Consider the following 18,233-nt stretch of genomic DNA (forward strand, 5'->3'; position numbering starts at 1 on the left):
TGGCGTTTATGCTGCGGTATCATTTCCTGGATGGCAGCAGTTAGAATAGATTGTGGGTGGGGTGAATCAGGTCCCCAATGATCCTACAGGCCCTTTTTACACACCTGTCCTTGGAAATGTCCTGAATCATAGGAAGTTCTCATCTACAGATGCACTGGGCTGTCCGCACCACTCTTTGCAGAGTCCTGCGATTAAGGGAGGTTCAGTTCCCATGCCAGGCAGTGAGGCAGCCAGTCAGGATGCTCTTAATTATGCCCCTGTAGAAAGTTCTTAGGATTTGGGGCCCACACCAAACTTCCTCAACCGTCTGAGGTGAAAGAGGTGTGGTTGTGCCTTTTTCACTACACGGTGTGTATAGACCATGTGAGGTCCTCGGTGATGTGTATACCGAGGAACTTGAAGCTGTTCACCCTCTCAACCCCAGTTCCATTTATGTCAATAGGGGTTAGCCTGTCTCCATTCCTCCTGTAATCCACAACCAGCTCCTTTGTTTTTGTGACATTGAGGGAGAGGTTGTTTTCTTGATACCACTGTGTCAGAGAGATGACTTCTTCCCTGTAGGCCACCTTGTTATTGTTTGAGATAAGGCCAATCAATGTAGTGTCATTGGCAAATTTAATTAGCAGATTAGAGCTGCGGGTGGCGTCACAGTCATGGGTATACAGGGAGTAAAGGAGGGGGACTTAGTACACAGCCCTGAGGGCTCCTGTATTGAGAGTCAGAGGGGTGGAGGTGAGGGAGGCCACTCTTACCATCTGATGGCGATCTGACAGGAAGTCCAGGATCCAACTGCACAAGGCAGGGTCAAAGCCAAGGTCTCTGAGCTCCTTGTAAATGGTTACAGTAACAATACTATATAGAAATTATGTTATTTTTTCAATTGTGTTTTTTAAAAGATGATCATTTTTGAACAGTTTTTCTAAAATACTTCATTTAGTTCAATCTGTCTCTGTTATACATGTAAAACAAAGAGTACCCGTAAATAAGCAGCATGACTCATCCTTTTTCCTTAAAGCTGTCAATAATTATTCTTAGTAATTCATTAATCAATGATAACATCTGCTCAAAATTGCCATGGCATACAAGAGACTTTTTTTTAAAGATTATCACCAGTTTGGGAACATGCTTTCTAAAAGGTTCACCACATCTTTTCTGGGGAATTCTCACACTTAGAAGACCCCAAGGATCCTCAAGCTACAGCTCTTGGGCTGCAAGACATCTTGCAATCTCTTGTTGAAGGTGTCACTGAAGTATTTCTCCTTCAATGGGCCAATTTTTTTGCATACAAGTCCACATACTCAGGGCTGGATATTGGTAAACACCTTGATATTCAAGTGCGTATCCAGAAGTAGTTCGTTATTTGATTAAGATAATTTCAATTATAATCACCCCCACAAAGACAAAAAAAAAACTCTAAGTTGTATTTGGATTGCAAGCAATGCAGCTCCATGCAAGATAGGTATCTGGCCAAAATCTTTTAGACCGCAGGAAATATGGAGTTGGAAGCAATTGGAAAGCAGTTTTTAGGTATCTTTGCTTGGGCTAAGCAGCCAACAGTCACATTTGAATAGTGGCCGAGACCAACAATGCAAGGAAATGATCACATACCCAATCTTGTGTCTTTCCTCGCTTCATTTGCACAACATTAGATCCCGCACTGAAGTATCAACTCCCATTTTTTATAGATTTCAATGAACTGGCAAAGAATGTGGACGTATATTTAAGCTTGAGATGAAGCAGGAAGTTTAAAAGAACACTGGGTCATAACCATTGTACCAAAACGAGCCAAGAAAAGCCACAAGTGATGTAGTGGGAGTGGCGGTGGAGGAAGGGAAAGTACTTGGATCATAAATGTAAATGAAGGATCAGATGGCGATCACTTCCTTGCATTGTTAGTCTAGGTCGCTGTGTAGCTGTGCGTCTGGCATGTTCCTAACATCTTTGCTTCTCTGTTCTCCAGATAAAGTGACTCCCAAATTCCTCTCTTATCATTATGTCCCCTACTAGATTGATTACTGATTGTCCTACATGTATAACTCTAGCTTTTGACTTCCTTGAGGAATGGAAACATTTTAAAGCTCGATTAAACCCATACAACCAAAATAAAGTCCACTCACTGGCCACTTCATTCAAACCCGCACAGGCAGGCACCTCCCAGTCTCCACCCAGCTAACAGGAGCCACCTACCACTCATTTCCAACTCATCACCTGCAGCCTATTTAAACCCAGCTCTTACCCACAATACTTGTTCACTCATTCGAAGCAGTTGTTCCTAGCCTTCAATTTCCTTGTTATATTGCGACCCCTCATACCTTGTTATTTTGCAGTTTGTTAGTAAAATATCATCTGCTGCTAAATTGTCTCTGCGTTTGGGCCAAGCCTTCTCCTTATTTCCTGATAGGGTGAGTGAACAAGCAATTGAACCAGCAGAGCTGCTTGCCTACAGGACCTCATCCGTCAACAGGAGCACATGATCCAAAAGCAGCAGGAAACCATTGAACATCTGCTTGCCAGTCTCTGTCTCGATACAGCAACTCTGCGCCAGTCAACCTCCTCTTCCAGAGGCCCAGATTCCAGTGCCTGAACACTCCAACTTCCACTCACCGTGCATCATACATTGAGCTCCAGCCATCTCTGTGGTCTACAGACCGAGCCCAGAACGCCTTCGTCAGCTCTTTCTTGTCTGGGGTGAGCTCTGAGCTGGGCCACCGATAACTGGGAAAACAGAACCACCATTTGCAATAAATATGAAGATTTTGCTGCTGAGATGCGCCAGGTTTTCAACCATCCAGGGAGTGGTTGGGAGGCAGCAGAACAGATACTTAGCCTGTGCCAGTGCTGGATTACACTGTGAAATTCAGGACCCCAGCAGCAGATTGAGGCTGGGATGCAGAAGTGCTGCTGGCTCATTACCATCACGGCCTCTCAGAGCACTTGAAAAATGAGCTGTCTACAAGGGAGATGCCCCCCGACCGAGAAAGCCGCATCACTCTGGCCCTCTGAATTGACAAGTATCTTATGGCAAGACCCTCCAGATCATGAGCCAGAACCCCGGTTCCATTCCCAGAACCATTTCAGGCTGCAGGACCCTCATCACCAATACTTCCAGAACCCAGGCAGTTAGATCTCCCCTAACTCTCCAAGAGCATGAGTGTCAGTGGAGGAACAACTTGTGCACTTACCGCAACAAATGCCCACTGCGCTCGGCTAAACAGCACCACCAGGTAGAGATGAGGGGCCTTCAACCTGGTAAGGTTCCCTTGGCCTCTTATTCCAGCACCGTAGCCCAACCCAGTCTCTCTGTCCTTCTCCACACCCCGACGACTCCACCACACAGGGGGCTCTGGTGGATTCCAGCGGAGCAGGCAACTTTCTGGACCGGACTCTTTGCGTGCTGCTTGGTCTCCCCACCAAGCCTGTCTCTCACACCTGCAATATGGCCATTGATGGATATCCCTTGTGGTCTGCGATGGTCAGAGCATGACAAGTCCATCCAATTTCTTGTCAACTTATCCAACACTTCTCTCATATTGGATCACCCCTGGCTCTCCACTCATGCCACTCACTTTGCCTGGTCATCGAATCCGCTGCTGAGTTGGGGACTTACCTGCCAGACCACTTGCTTGCAAGATCAGCTGGCTTCATCCCATAAATCCATGGAGATCGCTGAAACTCTCAACCTCACCACACTCCCACAGGAATATCAGAAATTAGCCATTGCCTTCAGTATAGGGGAAGCCAGTACCCTGTCACCTCAGACCACATGACTACGCAATGACCTCATCCTGGGCACCAGCCCTCCATGAGGTAATCTATTTTCCACTTCCTTCCTGAGACACAAGTCACAAATGCCAAAGCGACACTGTACCACTTCAGTTGACCAGCTGGTGCAGGATTCTTCATGGAAAATAAAGACGTGAGTCTTTGTCTCTGCATCAACTACAGGGGACTCGACAAAATTACTATCAAGAAATGCCACACTCTCCCCTTGATAGATAGCGTATTCGAAGCACTCTGTAAGGCCCAGATCTTCACCACCTCACGGGGAACCTAGTCTGCTGCTGTGGATCGCGCTTTCGAGGAGCACATCTAACGCCTCACCTCTGCTCCCGTTCTCCGTCATCTGGACCTTTCGTGGTAAGAGGTGGATGTATCTGCCATCTGATATGGGTGCTGGGGCCAGCCTCTCTCAGCAAAGACCAATCGAGAAGATACACCTTTGTCCTTCTTCACACGCAAGTTCAACTCTACATAGCACTGCTGTGGAATAGGAGACAGGGATCTACTCACCATTAAATGGACCTTGGAGGAATGAAGACATTAGTTGATGGGTAACACTGAGTTCTTTCTGACTTGACTGGCAACCAGAACCTCCTCTCCATCAACAGACCTGCCAACTCAATCTACATCATGCTTGCTGGGCCCTGTTCCTTGAGCAATTCACCTTCACCATCTCCTACCAACCTGGCTCCAAGAACACTAAGGTGGATGCCCTGTCACGACAGATCGACCCAGCTGAAATGGAGATTGACCCTTAGCTCAGCATTCTATCCTCCCAGATCTTCACCCCGATTGTCTGGGACTTGAGAACCAGATCCACAAGGCCCTACAGCACAAGCCTGATCTGGCCGACACACCTGACAACCATATACACATACTAGGCCCACTCTTCACCCCTCTCCAGCCATCAAAGTGCACAAGGGACCCTGGATTTTCTGCAACTCCAGTTCATTGCACTCCCAAAACTTCTGTCAGCCACTGAGATGGCAGACCTTGTCCTCCAACATGTAGATTGCCTCCAAGCTATCCCCACTATATTGTGTCAGACTGAGGCCCACAATTTGTTTTCCACTTCTGCACCCCAGTAAGTCTGTCCTCTGGCTATCATCTGCAGACCAATGGTTAATCGGAAAGGGCCAATCAAAAAGGTGGAGAGGTTTCTGTGATGCTTTGCTGCCTCTAACTCTTCTGCATGGAAGTAGTATATGCTCTGGGCTGAACTGTCCCATAATCTGCACACTTCCTCTGCCACAGTTAGGTCACCCCTTGAAGTGCTTCATGGCTACCAACCCCCATTGCTCTCTGTGGAGTAGCTAATGGTGGAGGCCCTGTCCACCAGTACCCTGATTTGGCAATGCTGGAAGCTTGGAAGAGGGAATGGAGGAACATCCTTGTTGCTAACTCTGCCTACTTACACCAGGCTAACTGATGTTGGCACCCAGCCAGGCTACCTTGGTCTGGGAACTATGCCTTGCTGTCCACTAGAGATTTGCCCCTGTGCACCGAAAGCTGCAAGCTCTTGCCCCAGTTCGTTGGTCCCTTGAAGATTACCCATTGCAAGAAGCCAGTCACATACTGTCTCCAGCTGCCACGCCTGCTCAGGGTGACATCTGCTTTCCACGTGTGCTGCTTCAAGCCTGTCATCCGTGGAGCACCCAGAAGCAAAGACAGTGGAAGGTTGTCCAGTCTGTTCTGGCTGATGGATTTGCGTCATCGTGGATGGGATGTGCAGGACCTGTTTGACTGGGAAGGGTATGGCCCAGAGGAGAGGTCTTTGGTGGCATCCAGTTTCATCTCGGATCCATTGCTCACTGAAGAGGTCCACCAGGCCCATTCGGATTGCCCCAGACCACTGGGTGCAGGCTGCAGAAAGGGGTGACTTGTCAGGCCTGCACAGGCAGGCTTGTCCCAATTTCCCTCTGGTAACAGGCGTTACCTGCCATTCATTTCCACCTCATCACCTGCAGCCTATTTAAACCCTCCTCTCATCCACAATATTAGTTCACTCATCTGAACCAGCCTGCCTTAACCAGTTGTTCTTAGCCTTCAGTTATCTTGCTGCCTTGTCATGTTAAGTATCTGTTCTCTTTTATTTTGAGGCCTCACGTGGCTTGTTATTTTGCAGTTTATTAGTAAAATATGATTTACTGCTAAATTGTCTCCACCGTTCTGCTTTTGGGTCAAGCCTTCTCTACATTTCCTGACAACTTTATTAGGTACATGAGTGGAACCCGGTGAGGTCTTCTGCTGCTGCAGCCCATCCACTTCAAGGTCTGATATGTTGGGCATTCAGCGATATTCTTCTGCGTGCCGCTGTTGTAATGTGTGATTATTTAAGTTACTGTCGCCTTCCTTCAGTTTGAACCAGTATGCCCGTTCCCCTCTGACTTATTTCATTAACAATGAACTTTCGCCCACAGACCTGCCACTCGCTGGATGAATTTTGTTTCTTGCACCATTCTCTGTAAACTCTAGAGACTGTTGTACATGAAAATACCAGGAGTTGAGCAGTTTCTTAGATATTCAGACCATCCTGTCTGGCACTAACAATCATTCCATGGTCAAAGTCACTTAGATCACATTTCTTCCCCATTCTGATGTTTGTTCTGAACAACAACTGAACCTCTTGACCATGTCTGCATACTTTTATGCATGGAGTTCCTGGTGCATGATTGGCTAATTTAAAGTGGCCACTGAGTATATACATATGTTCAGGCACCCCTGCGTAGTTTAGTCTAGGTAATTAACCCCTTATCAAATTTCCCAGAATTTGTTTTCAAAACAATGCCAATAACCAGACTTTACACTGAAGTCAAAGGGTGTAACTATACAAGGAATTACACCATTTGATTATACTGTCATGGTATAAAGAATAGTGCATCTATACCAATGTGTTTAACAGTAATCACATCAATGCTTGTGTGGTATTGAGCATCAGCCAAGCAGACACCAGCATCATCCATTAGAAAGCTGTTTTCCACAATAATCTTTGCTAACTTGTTCACCATTCCTTTAAAGCATTAGTTTCTTGCACCCCGGATCAGTCCACCTACTGCTGTTGGCTGGAGTGTTGCAGTTTCATGGAGCATGCTCAGAAGATGCATATTGGAACTTACACTCAAAATCAACTGGAACCTCCAGGTGCTGGGGCCCAATGAATGACTTTATTGGTCAATGCTGATGTATCATAGGCTTGATTCTACAGCTCAATGTCAAGATTCGTATCGATCTAGCGTTTCAGTATCCAGGATGCAGAACTTAAGAACAGCAGTTCCCAACCTGGGGTTTATGGACCTCTTGCCCAATGGTGTTGATCCAAGGCATAAAAAAGGTTGGGAGCCCCTGCTTAAGAAGGTTGCACTGAGCTGTCTTCTTAAACCAGTAGTCTCTGTCAAAATGATACTCTCATTAATCTATTAAGTAAAGTGTATTGGTATCTTGGACAAGCAATGAAGGAGACGGTCAGGATGGTGAGCATTTGGTGAACCTGTGGATGATGGAGTTCCCACCTGCACATTGTCCTTCCTCTTTCAGCAGTTGAGATCACAGGTTTGGGATGTGCTCTGGAAGACTTGAACAGCAGTGCTCTCCGGTGCATGGAGAACACTGGCACACTTGGTCAAGGTTCAAGATGGCTGATGGGGTGCCACTCATTCTGCCCCGGATGGCGCAACGACTCTTGGATGTTCTTGGAGCAGCATTCAATTAGATAACAGGGATGTCCATCACATTCCCAGTATGATTGTAGATGGTGGAAAGGTGTTGAATGGTCAAAATCAGAGCCATTCGTTATAGAGGCCCACCTATATCAATAAAGACTGCTGGGACATTGAGAGTAGGGGATTAAATGATGGTGCAGCATTAAAAGTGAAGGAGAAGTTGGCTAGACTCTTCCTACCATGTCACTGCCTGCTCCAAGAGTAAAATCACCATAAAAAAATTAGATTGGGTACAATTCAAGCATTCAGGTACACAGAGGATTGTCTGATGTTAGAGGTTGAACTAAAGTCCATTTGTATTCTCACCTTGAGTCCAAGAAGCAGGCTGTTTTCATCTTCTTATTGACTGAGTCATGCTACAAAATTTTCTTCTTCCTGTGCAGTCAATCCCCCACCCTCGTAACTTCGCAGAAAGAAGTCAACTTCATCCGAGCTCTGTGCAAACATTCTTTAACTGAGAAATAAGTGAAGCCTGCTTCATGTCTGGAACAGTCCCGGATAAACTTCCTGAGCTCTGGATGGAGCTTGTTGAGGAAAGCAAGACAAAGAATGTGCAAACAAAGTCATTTTTTAACTTAATCCTCACGTTACAAGAAGGAGGAACAGGGTGATGATAGAACATTGTGCAGCTCAACTAGGATTGATCTACAAATGTGCAAACTCCTTAACTCCTTAAACATCTGACATCTGTAAAAAAAAATACACATTGCTTCACACAAAGTTCAATGTATACAGATCTCGAAGATTTCCTTTAAACTGGGGGTTCCCAACCTTTTTTATGCCATGAACCAATACCATTAAGCAAGGGGCCCATGGACCCCAGGTTGGGAACCCCTGCTCTGGACATTCATTCTTCAATGTTGGGGAAGTGTTGGATGTTGTCAGGAAATGGTTTTGCCTTTCTCATGAGTTCTGACATCTCACAAGAGCTGAAGCCTTCTCTATCCAGAAGCAAATGGCAGAAGATCTTGAATGAAGAGACCTCCAGCTGGCCTTTGGATGATATCTATCCATCCCACTGTGCAGTAACCAAGTGCTTAAGAGTCTGTGAGGGAGAGAGCTTCGACAGCGCTGCTGGGGCCCTGCGACACGCCGCCAATCACAAAGAGGTGGTTCTTAAAGACGATGCTGGAACAGGTGCAGCGGGCGGTGGGCAAGGGCGGCAGCTTCTCCCACCGATTCTTCACCGGATTCAAGGCTTCGGCTGAGCTGAGGACAGCTGGCTGGTCACCTGAAAGGCAGACGCACCTCGTCACTCATCCCAATGCCTACTCAGGTCCCTAGCAGTTTCACTGCTATTTGCCAGCTGCTACCAAGGACGCAGTTAACCTAAACTGGAAGCTTAAGAATCAAAACATTCTGCCAGAGGCCTATATGGCATAAAACATAGAACAGGACAGGTCAAGAACAGGCCTCTTGGCCCACCATATTTGTACTGAACACCAATCCAAACTAAACTAACTCTCTTCAGCCTGTACATGATCCAAGTCCCTCCGTTCCCTGCATAATCATGTGTCTGTCTAAAGATCTATTAAAAACAACTAGCTTAGCACCTTCCATCATTCCCCCTAGTATACCATTTCATGCACCAATTACTGTGTTGAGTAAAAGTTGCTCTACAGTTCTCCCTTGAACTTTCCTCCTCGCACTTTCCTCTAGTATTTGACAATTCTACTCTGGGAAAAAGATTCTGACCGCCTTCCCTACTAAGTCTCTCATTTTAGGGTTGACACAGTAGCTTACTGGTTAGCGCGTGCTTTTGCAGCACCAGTGACACTGGCTTAATTCCCACCACTGTCTGTAAGGAGTTAGTACATTTTCCCTCCGACTGCATATGCTTCCTCCAAGTCCACTGGTTTCCTCCCACATTCCAAAGACATAGGGTTTAGTAGGTTAATTGGTTACATGGGTATATTGAGGCATTGTGGGTTTGTTGGGCTAGAAGGCCCTGTTACCCTTCTGTATCTCTAAAATTAAAAAAAATTAAATGTTATGAACTTCTATCAGGTCTTCTCCCAGTTTCCAACATTCTGGCGAAAACACCTCTGTATCCAAGAGGCAAACCTGGGATCCAGTGACTTCCTCACCACCCAATCTATTTTTAGTTCCCTTCATCCATGGCAGCTCACACTAGGTAATGCTCCACATGGTAACCCATTCCAGTTTCACTCATGTGGATGCTTATACGAAAACTTTTAAAATAGTTACGCACTAATGCCACTTATCTCAGCGGCAAATACAACACAAGACCTGGAACGGCTTCTATACTCTGCCTTTTTCTGCCGCTATGTTCTTGCTCCCCCACTTCCCGTGTCCCATGTAGGTCTGAAGTCTAATGTAGTTTTGAGTTGCTTCACATAGTCTAGTGTAGTTTTGTGTTGTTTCATGTAGCACCATGGTCCTGGAGGAATGTTGTTTCGTTTTTACTGTGTACTGTACCAGCAGTTATGGTTGAAATGATAATAAAAAGTGACTTGACTTGACTTCCTTATCCATTTCCTTCCAGTGCCTCTGAACTCTCCTCTCCCCTCCCCCCCAGTCCCATCTGTCCGTCATCCCCCACCTTCACCTGATCCCACCTATCACTTTTCAGTCCATCTCACTTCTTCCCATGCACCTCCTTCAATTGGTTATCGGCCCACTACGATTCGAGTCCTGATTCAGGTCTCCACCCAGCACATGGACCACTGCTTCCCTCCACTGATGCACAGCCTCAGAGTTCCTTCTGTATTTTCTTTGATTGCTCCAGATTCTAGCACCTGCTGTCTCTCATGCTTCTGATGTCCCCTTCCTCCTGGTCCCAAGTCCACAGCTGTTCCACTCTACACCACATGTCGTCTATCTCCCACCAGCATGCACTCCCTCATAACATCCACATCCATCCATCCTGTCTCATTGGCCATTGTCCTTCACATTTCTTAGGCCCATGTCCATCATGTTCACTTCTGAGGCAACATCTATCATCAGAGCCCCACACCATCTGGGCCATGCCACCTCTTGCAGCTACTATCAGGTAAGAGGTGCAGAAGCCTTAAGTCCCTCCCACCCCCACCAGGTTCAAGAACAGCCACTTCCCTTCAGCCATTCAGTTCTTGAACCAACCAGCACAACCCTGATCACTACCTCAGTATAGATACACTAAGACCACATTGCACTCCCATTGACATTTTTTGTTCTAATTGTGTTTTTTTTGTATAGATCATGTATGATTTTTTTATTTTCCTTGTCAATGTTAAGTACTCAATACTCTGTGATGCTGCTGTTGTTTTTTTTAATTACATTTGTGCACACGTCTATTTGCCCATACGACAATAAACTCAATTTCCTGTGCAGCAAGTCTCACAAAGCCTCCCTCTGGTATGTGGGTGAATGGTAACATCTAGGGAGAGTTGAAGGGAATGTGCAGGGAATACAATGGGATTAATTCTTGAGGGTTGGCATGGATTCTATGGGCCAAAGGGCCTGTTTCTGTTCCTCATACACACTTCATTTCTCCCAGATTACACCACCCCGCCGCACCAACCAACATAGTGGGAATCAGGAGATCCGTGGCCCGAAGGACCTGTTTCTTTGGTGATCTGTTATCAACAGAGCGTCAAAATGCAGGCAATGGTTGGAAAAACGAATAAGTTTGGCTTGCAATGAACTACGCTACATCAAGTGTTTAAAAGGACTGTGGAGGTTGCTCGAGGTTTCCAGCATCTGCAGAATCTCGTGTCAAGGACTGAGAACTACGTTAAATACTAAAGTAATAGCTCTGTGTGGAGAATAGGTGTGAATCAATTCAGTTGTATGAAAACTGCTCCAGAGAGTTTCTCCACACCGCCCCCACCCCCAATGTGTGGCTCAAAAGCATACAGTATGGAAAGTGGCCCTTCAGTCCATCAAATCTATGCTGACTATCAACCATACTTTTACTCTAATCCAATTTTACTCCCTCCATAATGCCATCAAATCACTCCAGATTTCACTACCCACCTACATACTACAGGACAATTTACAGATTCCAATCAACCTATCATTCTCCTTTTGATTACACTTCTTTGGGATGTGGGAGGAATCTGGAACACACTGAGGAAAACCATGCAGACATAAGTAGAAGGGGACATTTTCACACCGGCAGGAGCGGAGGCCAGGATTGAACTCAGATCTCTGGAACTGTGAGGCAGCAGCTCCACAAAAGGCCTGTGGTCAGTGGGGAATTTGTGCTTTCCCACTTTCCTAGGTCTCTTCACCTGCTGCAACTTAACAGTATCATCTCAGGTGTCACTCCCAGTACAGTGTCGGAAAAGTTTATTTTTTTTATTATTAAAGTTAATGTTAAATAAAGACCTGATCTCAAGTGAAAACAAGTATCATCAAGGCAATTCTCTCCAATCCTGACCAATCTGTCAACATCAGCAGGAGGTGGACAGATTCAATAGACCGTGCGAGTATGTGATGAGAAGCCTGGTTGAAGTCCAATCAAGACGTGTCCCCCAAGTTAGTGAACGTGTCCTGTGGATTGATTTGTTTCTCTTGGCCTCTAGCAGCCTCTGCCGGTGACAGCCTGGAATTGCATGTGGCTAAGGCTTGAGGCCAGCCACTTATTTTCAAAGGAATACGCACACATCACACCGGTTCTGAGTCTTCTAAGTTAGTTCTCCCCTTTGGGAAAGTGAATGAGGGGACGAGCATGTGTCTTAAGGCAATATGAAATAGAACATAAACCAGTACAGCACAATACAGGTTCTCTGGCCCATGATATTGTGCCAACCTTTAAACCATTTGATATGATCAAACACTTCCCTTTCCCATAGCGCTCTATTTTTTTCGTGCCTATCTCAGAGTCTCTTAAATCTCACTAATGTATCTGCTTGTACCACTGCCCCTGGCAGTGCGTTCCATGCACATTCCACTCACTGTGTAAAAAACAGACCTCTAACATTTCTCCTATAGTTTCCTACAGTTACCTAAAAATTATGGCTCCTTGTATTAGCCATAACTGCCTTAGGAAAAAGCCCCTAGCTGTGGCTGTCCACTCTAACTATGCCTCTTATCATCTTGTACTCCTCGATCAAGGTCACCACTCATCCTTCTTCCCTCCAAAGAGAAAACTCTCTCAACCTTTCCTCAGAAGACTTGGTCTCTGATGAGAGAGGAGAAGGGGGGCTAACACATTTTTTAAATTCCTCTACTTCCATCTGGTACTTATATCTTTCAAAGTTCAATGGTAACTTACTTGCTTCTTGAGTTGGGGTCGTTGAGTTTGACTCCCACTCGGGAGACTTGAACTCTTGATCTAATCTGATCTCTTAAGCTCCAAAATCTGAGATCAGTAACTATATATAACTGCCCATATCTTCCTTTTGACTGGGAAAGCAAACTGCCATCCTTACCCAGTCTGGGTTAAATGTTCCTGCCAACATCTTTGACTGTTATAATCAGCTCCCTCTGGGTCCCTCCTCCTGCCCTTTCTCCCATGCTCCACTCTCCTCTCCTGTCAGATTCTTTCTTCTTCAGCATTTTACCTTTCCCTACATCTCCATGGAAAAGAAGGCATACTGGAAATGGTGCTTGATATGGAAAGGCTTTAAATGTAGTTCAAAGGTTGGAATTACTGAAGAGTAATGTTAGTGACTGACTTACCCAGTCCTCCAGCCACGATGACCCTTCCCTGGAGATATGCAGCCACAAAGTCGGCCCTCTTAGTCTTCATGTTTAAGCGGCGTGTTGTCTTTATCCAGCTTCCTGGGCAGTAAGTGGAGAGTGAGCAGAGACCATGAGGAGCACATAAGCAAGAAATGGCAGAGGGAGAGAAGGAGAGAGGAAGGGAGAGAGAAAGTAAAGGAAAAGGGGAGAGAAAAGATAGGAAATTGAGAGATGGATAGAGACATAAAAGATTAAGGCAATTTACATTAACCACCAGTTGATAAACTCTTGCTGATCTTTCTTACATCCATTTTCCCACTCTACATCTATTTTCCTTAATTCCCTCAGTGGGTGGCCTAAGTAAATAAAAAGTATTCCAGTTTTTTTATTTACTCAAGCTTACAAAGATTTACAGTCTAAAGAGAGGAAAATTCCCCACTGCTTTCCATGAGGTTATGATCAGTAGTTCTAAACTCTGCTTCCTGGGATAGCTGCTTCATGTCAATTCTCAAGTTATTTCCCATTCTTCTGAAGTGCTCAGTGCCCATTCTATCCTTTCTTTCTTCAAAGGCGAAGCATCTCATTCCATTAATCAATCTAATTTCTTCTTTGCAGCCCCTCCAAGGCACATAAAGAGACAAAACGTGTTTTTGAAGGAGCAAAAGACCAGCAATTTGGTGAATGTTCAACTCCATACATTGGACCTTTTTTTTTGGTATTTCCTAGGGGAGGCATGGTAGTGTAGTGGTTAGAATAACACTACTACAGTGCCAGTGACCCAGAATCAATTCTGCCACCGCCTGTAAAGAGTCTGTATGTTCTCCCCGTGACTTCATGGGTTTCCTCCCACAGACCAGAGACGTATGGATTATTTGGTCACAGGGGTGTAACTGGACTCATTGGGCCAGAAAGGTCCTTATCTCTAAATAAATCAATAAAGGTCCGTTGAAGACCATTAATAGTCTGCAAATAATTCCTGGCCTGGCTGTTGGTTAATTTTAGAAACACTGAACTGATTTGGGCTATTTTAGGAAGATGGAGTCATCCTGGCTCCCAAGCACGAATCAGCAACTCCGCTTGGAACTCCACAAAAACTGCTCTGTGCTATTAAGGATTTCTACACGTCATCACTAACCTCAGTGAAAACAGCCTACACCAGATCCAATCAGTCTGGACCTCCATTATTGGAGTATCAATCAACTGGTTGCTTTATATAACAATAATTTCCATTTAGAAATGTTTTCCATTTTTTAAATATAACAATTTTTATGTATTGCACTGTACTGCTGCTGAAAAAATTTCATAACATAAGTCACTGATAGTAAACCTGATTCTGATTCTAAATGCAAACCATTCTTTTAAACCAGCTAGATGTTCATTTTCCCATTAGGCCTGCCACAGTTGGTATGTCCTGCAATATTTGCGACTACAGGTTGGTACCACTTTAACAATATTAGTATTTGACTAATTGTTGAAATTGTTATAGTGTAAAGCTTGCCAGAAGTTCCTTGTTTGTGTGGGATTCAGCATGTAGAGAGAGCCAAGACATAATTTTTCTAAGCTCCCTTTGTTCGATAAGTTACGCCCTATCTAAATTGAGACATTGCAGTCTGTGTGATATCTGCAATAGGCCAAATAGTCTGACTGCTTCCTCTCTTGGAGTCTGTAAAAGCCCAAACTGAGAACCAAGACTCATATTGGATATCGCGTCACAAACCAAATCAGTCGCGTCCCTGGACCAAAGCAATGAGCTGCAGATCACTCAGGGATGTGTATTAGAAGAAATAATAATTTCTAAGAGTACAACACTCAACAGATTCGATTTAAACATTTTAATTTTGAAAAGGAGGAGGCATACCCTTCTCTGTAGGGAAGATGGCTGTGGATGTCCCTGGACTGAGGTAACCGAGTTTTGTCCCTATATGGGGCATCACAGAGGTGTAGAGGTTAGCCAGAAGCTCGAAGCACTGCAGTTTGATTCTGGCGCCGTCTGTTCTCCCCGTGGATGCATCGATTTGCTCTGTCTGCTCCCACATTTCAAAGACATACTGGTTAGTAGGGTAATTGGTCATTGTAAACTGTCTTGTGATTAGGCCAGGGTTAAAAAGATCAGTTGCTGGGCAATCCGGCCCATTGGCCCAGAAGGGTTTGTTCTGCGCTGTACCTCTAAATGAGTAAAAGTTTTGCACCTTCTACAGGCGCAGGGGTAAGTGCCAGTAGATGGGGAGGTGTGAGATGAGTGGCTCAGTGAGTGGTCCCTGCAGATAGGTGGTGAAATAGGGGAAGACAGGGCTGGTGGTGATACCATATGCTGCTGATGGTGAAGGATGAGGTGTGAAACAGGAGGACCAAGGGAACTTTGTTTTATTTGGGGAGGGAGTGGAGGGGTAAGAGTGAAAGTGTAGGAAATGGAGGGAAAGCTAGGCCTCCAGAGGCTGTGTGGCCTGAATCTGCATATACGTACCCTGCTCAATGTCAAACACCTCCACGGTCCTAACAAACTTGGGCTTCCTGTAGCCCCGAGCCTGCTGGAGGCCTCCCAGAGTCAGGAAGCTCTTCTCAGTCATCACGTGGCTCGAGAAGGACCGCCGGCAGGGGATGCTGGGAAACCTGGCCCACGACCTTGCCTCGGTGTCGTAGACTTCAAAGGCGGTGACCGGAGTTTTTGCTTGCCTCCCACCTACCCAGAAAGAAAACACATATTATCCTCATCCCACGATGCAAGGAGGCCTCGGCCTTTGACAGTCTGGCAGCTTCCAACGTGGCAGGAAGGCCAAGCCATGGAGGAAAAGTAAAGAGCAGCTCATCACGCATCCAAGCAGTTCACGAGCAGCACCGAGGGAGCGCTTTGCGTGACAGATGCCACCTCCGAGAGGAGGCCGCGTAAAATATCCCACAGCACTTTGGTAAAGCGGGCAAGTTGTTCTTGGTGTCTGTACCTGCATCAACACCATTAGAGGATCTCATCACAGACAGAGTTGTGAGTTTGCTGTGCAGACACTTCTCACCTGAAAATGATGTTTTCACTTCAAACAGTACATTAGTGGCAACGCAGGAAGTGCAGCCTAAAGATGCGTGGTATAGCATGGGGCAGAACAGTAGCACGGTGGCTAGTGCAATGCTGTCAGAGCACCAGTAACCCACTCTGTAAGGAGCTTATATGTTCTCCCACTGACTGCAGGAGCTTTCAACCGGGTGCTGTGGTTTCCAAAGATGTGCGGGTTAATAGATTAATTGGTCACGTGGATATAGTAATTGGGCACTGCAGGCTTGTTGGGCTGGAATAGCCTGTTACTGTGCTGTCTCTCTAAATGAATGAAAAGGTTGGGAAAGGCAGCACGGCAAACTGAAGCTTTCCTTCTCGAAGCACCAAGACTCACCAAACACGTAGATCTTCCCGCCTTGGAGAAAGGTGCTGGCTGCGTATCTGGGCGTGGGCATGGGAGGAAGCGTGTGCCAAACGTCACTCGCGATGTCGTACTGCTGCAGGCGGGCTTGCGGATGCGTGTCCGACCCCATTCCACCCACTGCGTACACCTGACTGTCTGGCAACACACAGGTCACAAAGTTCATGGCAAGTTTCAATTCACTGTTGCACAGCCAGGTGTAAACCTGAACTGTCCACACGACTCACTCCTCCCCACATTACCGGTGGTCTTTTCTCCTTATTAACCACTTCTGGCTGCTCTGTCACCTTCCTTCACAACTAAATTTTGATGGTGAGCCCAGATGTCAAGTCCATTGGATTGCAGGATTAATCCCAGCCCGTCACATTTGATGCACATACACAGGAAAAAGAAGCTTATATTTATATAATATCTTCTATGCCATCAGTGTTTCACATCCACTGAATTTGTGAAGTATATTCAGCGTCATCCAACTGCAATCAGTAGGAGAGGCAACAGTCAATTTGGCCACAGCAAGCTCCCACAGACAGTATTGTGATAAGGGACAAATCTGATTTATTAGTCAGGGGATGAAGAATAAATTTGGCTAAGAGTTACCAGGTTCGACTTTATAACATGAAGGACCAGAGGAATATGGATCATGGGGTGGCAGATGGGATTAGCTACATTGGCATCAAGGTCAGCAGCAGCATTGTGGACTGAAGGGCCTGTTTCTGCGCTGTACTATTTTATGCTTTTATATCTATGATTTGATCTGAACTACTGCACACTGGACAGTGTCGCACTCTTCAGTACTGCTCTAGATGACATTTTGTATGTGCCAGGAAGCCACAACCTTAAACCTCAGGTTATTGCCTTACGGGGAGCATCAGCAACTTTAAATCCCCTGCTGTTATTATTTCAAAGGATCTGTCCTGGGCCCTGCACATAAGTGCAATTACAAAGAAAGCACAGAAATGCCTCTACTTTCTCACAAGTTTGCAAAGATTTGGCAATCATCTAGACCTTTGACAAACTTTTATAGATGTGCGGTGGAGAGTACGCTGACTGGTTGCATCATGGCCTGGCATGGAAACTCCAATTCCCTTCAATGGAAAATCTACAAGTAGCATACATAGCCCAGTTCATCAAGGGCAAAGCCTTCCTCACCACTGGGGACATCTACATGGAGCATAGTCGCAGGAAAACAGTATCAATCATCAAAGACCCCCACCATCCAGGCCACGCTCTCTGCTTGCTGCTGCTGTCGGGACAGAGGTACAGAACTCTCAACACCAGGTTCATGCTCAACCATCAGGCTCTTGAACCAAAGAGGACAACTTCATTCACCCCATCACCAAACTGTTCCTGTAACCTATGGACTCTTCGTCTCATGTTCTCGATATGTACTGTTTGTTTGTTTATCATTATTATTTCTTTGTACTACTGTGAATCCCTGATAGAAAATGAATCTCAGGGTAGTATATGGTGACATATAATTACTTTGATAATAAATTTACTTTGCACTTTGAAATTATATGTCTGTGTCAAGAAAGTGATTTAACTACCAAACAGCTGGGACAGTGCAATAGCTAGATGTCTCCTCCTGTGAGGATATTGGGAATGCAACAGTGTTCCAACCATTTTAGTAAGGAAGGTCTATGTAGGTTTTGGGTTGAGCGGTGGTGGTGGCTCCTGTTTGCTTTGATATGGAGAG

The 18,233-nt window shown here is 45.6% G+C and overlaps 1 protein-coding gene across 12 annotated transcripts in view; it reads right to left on the reverse strand.

The window, feature by feature from the left end:
- Window positions 1-567: 567 nt before the first annotated feature.
- LOC132381075 (kelch domain-containing protein 8A-like) overlaps window positions 568-18,233 on the reverse strand; it is a 51,053-nt gene continuing 33,387 nt past the window's right edge. For 9 of the 12 annotated variants that reach the window (XM_059950255.1, XM_059950253.1, XM_059950260.1 and 6 more), the window contains 4 exons: window positions 16,511-16,675; window positions 15,595-15,810; window positions 13,128-13,229; window positions 4,271-8,730 (listed from right to left, as the gene is read on the reverse strand). In XM_059950255.1, coding sequence (XP_059806238.1) covers window positions 8,537-8,730; window positions 13,128-13,229; window positions 15,595-15,810; window positions 16,511-16,675 — 677 coding nt within the window. In that variant the 3' untranslated portion in view covers window positions 4,271-8,536. The other 3 variants (XR_009507918.1, XR_009507917.1, XM_059950262.1) reach the window with 3 other exon arrangements.

The sequence above is a fragment of the Hypanus sabinus genome, chromosome 25 (genome assembly GCF_030144855.1).
Source record: "Hypanus sabinus isolate sHypSab1 chromosome 25, sHypSab1.hap1, whole genome shotgun sequence".
NCBI classification, from domain to species: domain Eukaryota; kingdom Metazoa; phylum Chordata; class Chondrichthyes; order Myliobatiformes; family Dasyatidae; genus Hypanus; species Hypanus sabinus.